General features: G+C 29.3%; 1 protein-coding gene across 1 annotated transcript; it reads left to right on the top strand.

Moving 5' to 3' along the window:
* Nucleotides 1-202: 202 nt before the first annotated feature.
* Nucleotides 203-5,345, top strand: DYNLL1_3 (Dynein light chain 1, cytoplasmic; the record flags this gene model as incomplete). Its single annotated transcript, XM_012940451.3, has 3 exons — nucleotides 203-393; nucleotides 4,399-4,578; nucleotides 4,683-5,345. The coding sequence occupies 3 exons, from the start codon at nucleotides 203-205 to the stop codon at nucleotides 4,759-4,761; spliced, it is 450 nt and encodes a 149-aa protein (XP_012795905.2). The 3' UTR covers nucleotides 4,762-5,345.
* Between the last annotated feature and the right edge of the window lie 2,792 nt (nucleotides 5,346-8,137).

Consider the following 8,137-nt stretch of genomic DNA (forward strand, 5'->3'; position numbering starts at 1 on the left):
CATATGCTCAAATAGTTGACTTTACAAATATGTTACTAAACATATAAACAATGAGTGTACTTGATTCGTTTTCTTTCTTAAAATATATATATTTAATAGTGTCTTATTAGATTACTCTTTCTTTTGTATATTGATTATACAGTTAACATTCAGTTTGATCCTTTTTTATTATTAAAAAAAATAGTATATCTAAAATTGAAACATGTCGTTTGGTAAAGCTGTTGTAAAAAATGCTGATATGGAACCAGTTATGCAAGAAGATGCTGTACAAATAGCTGCTGTAGCACGAGAAAAATATGAAGTAGACAAAGATATTGCAACATATATTAAACAACATTTTGATCGAAAATATGGACGTACATGGCATTGTATAGTTGGTAAACAATATGGAAGGTAAACATTCTTTTTATTGAATAATAATTCAATTAATATTCTGAATGTTAAATTTCTATGGAAGTATCTTTATAGAGAAAATTCTGTTGAGACTAAAGAATTCATCTCTAGTGATATAACGAATTATGTCAGTTATTTAATATGATGTTAAACTATTAAAATCACTCAGTAGTACATAACTTACTTACTTACTTACTTACGCCTGTTACTGCTCATGAAGGAGCATAGGCCGCTCACCAGCATTCTCCATCCAACCCTGTCCTGGGCAATCCTTTCTAGCTCCTTCCAGTTGTTATCCATTCTTTTCATATCTGCTTCCTTTTCCCGACGTAAAGTGTTCTTTGGCCTTCCTCTTTTCCGCTTCCCTTCAGGATTCCAAGTTAGGGCTTGCCTCGTGATGCACTAGTACATAAAGATGGATATAATTTATCTGATAGCAGAATTTACAAGTATTAAGGATCGAAGGTTCGGTCATCGGAACTGAATGTTTTTGATGGATGATAATGTGTTTATCTATAATGATATTAAACTAACTTTAGAAAGTTAATTCACATTTCTTAACGGAACTAGAACTTTAACAAATGGTTTTCGTATATATATATTGTGAGATAGTAACTCACTGATGACAATGGTGGATGGTGGCGCAACTTCATGAATTGATTGAAGTTATACATTACCACTACTGCATGCCGGCTTAGTGGTTTAGAGGTTAAGCGCTAGAATTTTTTTAAAATATGGTGCCAGTTTATTAACAAACTTAGATGATAACCTCTGTGACACAGTAGTACAGAAACTTCAGAGCACTTAGCTGAAATTTTTATAAATATTTAAATAGATTCAATTTAAATATTAAACTCTAATATCAGAACATTGTAACCTGAAGAAAGTTTATTTAACCAAGAGCATTTTCCACAATATTAGTAACATGATATTAAATGCTATTTTGCTTATTGAATGAAATTGAATATTTTCATTAGTTATTCATTGGTATGAGTTATCTTTGAGCCATGTATGAGTTTTCAATTTGATCTTTGAACCAAATCAGTCATTTATAAATTTTAAAGAATTCTAATATACATTTTTGGTTAATGTTGTTGTAGATATTATATGATTTAGAGTAGTTGTTTAACTTCTGGTAACTAACACCTTTGTTTAAATACGTACATATTTTAGTCTCCTTGTCTCAAGTAATTTTATCTTAGTAAGTTTTTCTTCATTCTTCATTATGAATCTTGCTTAGTTCCTTACTCAATCAATTACTCATATGTTTTTCTCTTTTTTTTAAAAAAACTGTATTTCGATATATCAAGAGCTCATGACTTTTTATGTACTGTTATTTCGAGCAAACTTAGTTCATCATTAATTCAGGAAATGACCAATTGTCCTTCTCCTTTTTAACTATATCAGTTACATACAACAAAGGCAGCCTGAGACAATCATTTAGTTTTAAATTGTTTTGCAAAAACAATTTGGATAAGCAAACTTAAAGTTTTAGTTTGTTTATTCATAAAGTGGTCTTGTATTGACTGCAGTAAGGTATGGTCTCCATTTGATTTAAACAAATTTTAATACATTCAGTCATTTACTTCTGTTGTCTACAATAATACCATTTAAATAAGATCCTGATTAGGACTTACTTTATGATCTTGTTACTAGTTTATATTTTATATCTTTTTGTAGCTAGACATAATAATTTAAGTGTTTATTCTTCGAACTGTAATGATGGTTTAAATAGTTTTTACTTGACTAAGTGCTTGCAATGATCATACTGTTTGTATTCCGAAGGTAACTTTACATGCAATACATTTGAAGATATACTCACTTTTGATGAAGCTCGTGATTGAATTTAAAGTTCAAATCAGTAACTATGATTGTTATTAACACACCGTTAATTGTTCAATATTAAAACATGATTAAACTGTAATCCTGAGGGATGTAACAATTTATGAAGGAAGCTTTCGGTTTCCATCAAAATGATAAATTACATCATGAAATGCGAATCTATTCAAATTTTAGACGCATGTAAACTATTGTTCGTGTACAAGTAAAAGTCAACATGTTGACAGGTTGTATATATGGTCAACTGAAAATAGTTTTTATATACTTAACATAATACATGATTAGTTGATAGCTTAAATCACATTTCTGAACTTAAAATATTTGCCAAATCTTTTATTGTAAACCTGATCGAAATCTCCTACTATGACATTGATATGAAGTGGAAATTTCAATTTAGTTATTTACATTTATTGTTCATCCAGTAGTAACAAATGTGATGCTTGTGTAATTCATAGTGATGATCGAATTCTATCGATCGTTTGGCAGTATGTCTATTAATCTGATTGAATCGGCATCACATATACTGTTAGGTGATTAAAAACAGTCAGCAGGTAATCTTAGGCTTATGTTTTGTGGCAGTTAACACGTTTTGACAGGATGTTCAAGCATTTACACTAATTAATACTCAGTGACTAATCAACGTTAATACCTCACCTTGGAAACACCATTTCCTTGAAAACTTCAGAAATCCCCTGTTGAAGTTTTCTGTCGACTACCTCCAGCGACCTAGCATCAATCTACCCTTTCATTTTAATATGTTTTCTGCTTCTCTGAATTTAGCTAAGTTAAACATTTTGTTGATGTTTTGTAGTTTTTTTATGGGCTCTGATTTCAAAGCTTTCAGTAGAGCGATCTTTTGCCATTAAATTTATAAAAATCATTCTACTTAACATTTGTTACTGTGCTACTCTGTTATCTAATCTAAAACTCCTACATTATCTAGAAAATGGCAAACAATATAATTTACGGAATATTGAAAAATATCTACTAAAGCTGTGTATCATAATGGGTTAATAGTGTAAATGTTAAAAGAATTTCATAAAATACAACCAGAAATTGTTATCAGACTGTTATTTAATGCTAATGATTCTTTAGATGTGAATTTTCAATGAGTTTTGCAATTTATTCATCTGCAATATACAATAAATAAGTAGAAATGACCACGACAATATCTTCCAATCACCAGCTAAAGATCAATTATTGAGGATTATCTATTTTGGCTAAGAATATTTTACAGTTATCTTCATTTATCTTTGTAGTTATGATAATTAAGACTATCATTACCCTGGACACTAAAATGACAAACTTAAATCAGTTTAAACCATTCATATTTCCAGTTCAATAAAATCTGAAAACTAAAAATTGTTTTAATTCATCGAAATGTCGGTAAAACAGTTAAGTTTTTTCATTATGAATAATAAAGAAGATTGAATGTTATGGTCTCTCTTAATTTAGTTTAGTTTTTTTTTACCGATCAATCCATTAATATAATATATGCGATTCACAGTCAAACCATCTAGTTCAAAGAATAAAACTCTATCAACATCTTTCTATTTACACATTTACTTTGATACTGAACAATCTTTAAAAATCAATTCATGTATTAAATTCATTATACATTCATTATATAAAACCAAATTAAACTGTCACTGAAACTAGTTCTATGTTTGTAAGTACGAATTTCACTTAATGTGCTATTGTGAATACAGTAATTAGAACGGTATACATAAATAAGCGTATAACATTAAACTTCACGTGAATACAAGCGGATTAATTATTCTTCAGAAATCGAATATATATATATATATATATATATATATATATATATATATATATATATATACGTCATATTAATTATGTGTGCAAACATCTATGTATATGTCTAGTATATGTGAGAAGATACTGTATACACAAAAAATTCGGTACAATGTAAATTCTGTTTTCACATTAGCTATTACATGCCAGTTTCAACCAGATATATGTTACTTTCCAAAATGATTTACAAAGTAAATACAAATAGAAACAAATAGAAACTTTAAAATCAATTCATGAAATGAATTAATTAACAGTTAATTTGAAACTTAGAACGTGTGAGTATAGAATATAGAACTGTTAGATCAAACAAAAAGAAAAGAAAAGACAAACAAACTGAAAGATGCAATTCAGTAAAGTTATAGTGAAAGATACTGATATGAATGATGAAATGATGGAATTAGCAATACGTGTTACAGCATGTGCTATGGATCGATTTCAAGCGGATATGGATGTGGCTAATTATATTAAAACACAATTTAATAAAAAATATGGTAGATCATGGCATTGTATTGTAGGTCGACGATTTGGAAGGTAAGATTAAATCACTTATTACTTTGTTTTATGTCCCAAGTTTTTTTATCTTTTGTTATTAATGTTGACAATATCGTATTTTATCCATTATTTTTTTATCATAGTGATGTTTCCCATGAAGAACGATCCTTCATATACTTTTTTCTTGGAGATCGTGCAATTTTATTGTATAAATCTGGTTGAAATCAGTATCACATCAATAGTTTTGATATAAATACCGATGTTAGTAAATGGCAATGTTCAAAAAGAATGAAATCATCCATTTGATACTCTTTTATCTCAACAATGTGTCCATAGTATATTTTGTTGTTGTTTAATTTACTGTAGACTTTTCTTTTAACCTCTTAAAAACTCATAATATTCTGTGTTGATAGGGTATCATTTTAAAATATTATTATAGTAACCATTGTAAGTTTATTACTACAATCATGATATTGTTATCTTTATATTCAATAAACTGATCAATAAACTGTTCAATTTACTTTTGATCTTAACAATTGTAAATCATTGGGAATTTTATCAGATATGAAATACTCTTATAGGATGTTACGGAATGAATTGACTTTTTTGTACTCACTGAGTTGATCTTAATCAATCAGAATCAACTAAGTAGAATAGTGCAAAATATTACAAAAAGTGATTTAGAACAAGACCAATGTGTGTTGATATATATATATAATTTGCACAATAAACAGAGAAGATGAGAATGATGAAGATGTCATGAACATTCAGTATAAGTGAAATATAATCTGTTATATCAAAACATGCTTAAAATGCTGTTTGTTTATGAATTTATAGCACTATGGAAAACATAGTTTTGTAAGAAATGGGTTAGTTAGTATTGGAATTTCATTTTTGATGATGGCAGATTTATCTTTGTCAAACGAAATTATCTTTTTAAAAGATTCTCTTTTAAGAATCCATTGATAGCGGCTTTACCAAAATATAGTTATACAGTTACTAAACAGTTTACAAAATCTATCAAGCATAGTACAATGCATAAACAGTAATTCTATACGGTATATATAAGCATATTTAAACATAGTTTTTATTATGTCCTATCATTGACCAGTACACATGGACGATTTTAAGCAACTCATAAGCAACAAGGATGAGAGAGGCTGATACTCTTTGATTGATGGTTTACTCAATACTAGTCGCGAACGAAGATGAAGAACAAAAGACTAGTGATCACCAGTCTAAGACCTTTATTATATTTCAGACATTCATTTGTATACATACTAGATCAGATCATTTAGCAGTATTCCCATGGAACAACAACATTAATGATGAGAAAAATGGAGTACTGTGTACACAAATAATCGATTCTCGTTAACGAATGGAAAATGTTATAGTAACAGTAGATTCGAAAACTTTTACCTCATAGTTAAATCGTCACTTACTACAGTTTTAAAACTTGTTAGATGATGAATGTTCAGACAGTTGGGTCAGTTTGCATACAGTAAATATATGATGATAAATTATCTTTCAAAACTAAAAGCAGCTAGTCGAATAAGGTAGGAATTTCCTATTGCCTCCTTATTTTAAAAACGAGTTAAACTGTGAGCAATAAAATCAGAAACGAAGACAATGAGTGCTAGTGTACTTAATACATAAGAAAAGCTCAATTATATACATATTGACAATAACTGCTTATGAATGTAAACAGAGTGAAATTCTGAATGATTAACTAATTAATTCGAAGAAGAGGGATGTGTTCGTGGTAATAAGTAATTCAATTTTCGAGGTGTTACAAGTAATTGGCTTACTTATCACAATTATATCTTTCTTCCAACCATTTGATTTAACCATTCAACACTATGGATTTGAGTCCCGGAGTGAATATCAACTCTGGGATGCAGATACATCCAACTGACGAGTCCCAAATAGTACGAAACGCGCATCCTGGATTCCACTGCTCGCCACCGTCCATCTTTGCTATAATACTTGTGAGTTAAAGCAATATTGAAGCAATCCGCACAAGATGCACATAATACTGATCAATTGCGGTTTAAAATATCAATGGGAAGATTCAAACAAACAACATCAAATGAACTTAAACTTGTGATATGAATAAATTATTTAATACTACTAATCCGTTAGTATCGTTTTGTTGTTCTAAGAGACACATAGATGTGAGTGTAGAGCTATGATGACGAACTAATTCGAAAGAAATGTTTCTTTGCTTTGTTTGTCTTCCAATGAATTAAAGTTGTTAAAATTGGAAGAGACTACAAAACACAGTCTGAACAAAGTTCTATTGTTATGTATCATAAAAAGCAGTCATTATTCTGATGCTCAAAGAGATGAAACTGTCAAAACAATAGAAAGATCATTTCTGTTACTGATTGTAAAGCATTTTCTTTTAATAATCTATATTTAGGACTAAAATTAGTCAGTCTCTGTTATTAAGTATATTCCATGAACGAAATCCTCTCTGTTACTGGTGTCCATTTAGTATTAAAATTATCAAAATCACTTTCTATGTTATTGTTTGATGTTTATTTGAAGCTAATCAATACCGCTCTTTCAAATAAGTACAATAATTTTGTTCATCCTAAAGCAAAACTAATTATGGCAAATAAATCAGTATCAAGAAAATGAGTAGATAAGATAATGAGTAGAAAATATGTTTTCGATTAATATCATCTTGATTATAAGTAAATAGTATATTTGTAGTATCCCAATGAGTAGAAAAATTAGATTTTCTGACGTTTCGTGGCTTAGTGTAAGTCACTTCTTCAGAAGAAGTGACTTCAGAAGTTTGTGTTGAGAACAGAGAACAAAACTTCATCAAAATCATCCACCTGAGCTACAAATCTCCATTATCTCATAATTATGTTATATCCTAACTAAGATTAAAGTACGAGTAACTTCTGCGAACTATTAGTGGAGTAATATTATCTATATATTCTTATTGTATAACTATTCAGTAATTAGATTGAGTATGTCTATATTCCTCTTATTATAAGCTTCATTTTGATCTTTCGATTATTATTATTATTATACGATTTACTGTCCCTAAGTTATACACAGTATATTAATTACAACAAATCGTTGAGAAATATGGTAAGCTCTTTGAAATGCTTATGAGGAGAAAATTTGACAATTTCTACTTCAGAATCATTAATAATCTAGTAAGACTTTACTTTCTCCGACGCTTGCTTTTTTGTTGTCTACCTTAACATAGAAAAAGTGACTGGCAATGTAAGTAAGGATAGCGAAGTGACAGAATATGTTTACTGTAAGTTCTTTGTGGTTGTATGTTTAACTTAACATGTAGTGTCGGCTGCTATGTTAACCCTACATAGTTTATTCTAGCTTCCGGATAAGCCAGTTTATTCATCCTTCGCAAGTTACACTGTGACCTAGTTAATTATTCGCTTATCAATCTTGACAGTTTCTATGTGAGTGTATGTATGTGCATTCCCTTTGTTATTCATCACATGCCTGTAACTTATTTTTTTCAGCTAGGAAATATCGATTAACGATTGATTAAATTGAGTTGACTAACTTACCTTCTCCACTGCGTGTTATTTCGCTTCGTTGAGTGTACAAA

Source organism: Schistosoma haematobium, chromosome 3 (genome assembly GCF_000699445.3).
Source record: "Schistosoma haematobium chromosome 3, whole genome shotgun sequence".
Taxonomy (NCBI): domain Eukaryota; kingdom Metazoa; phylum Platyhelminthes; class Trematoda; order Strigeidida; family Schistosomatidae; genus Schistosoma; species Schistosoma haematobium.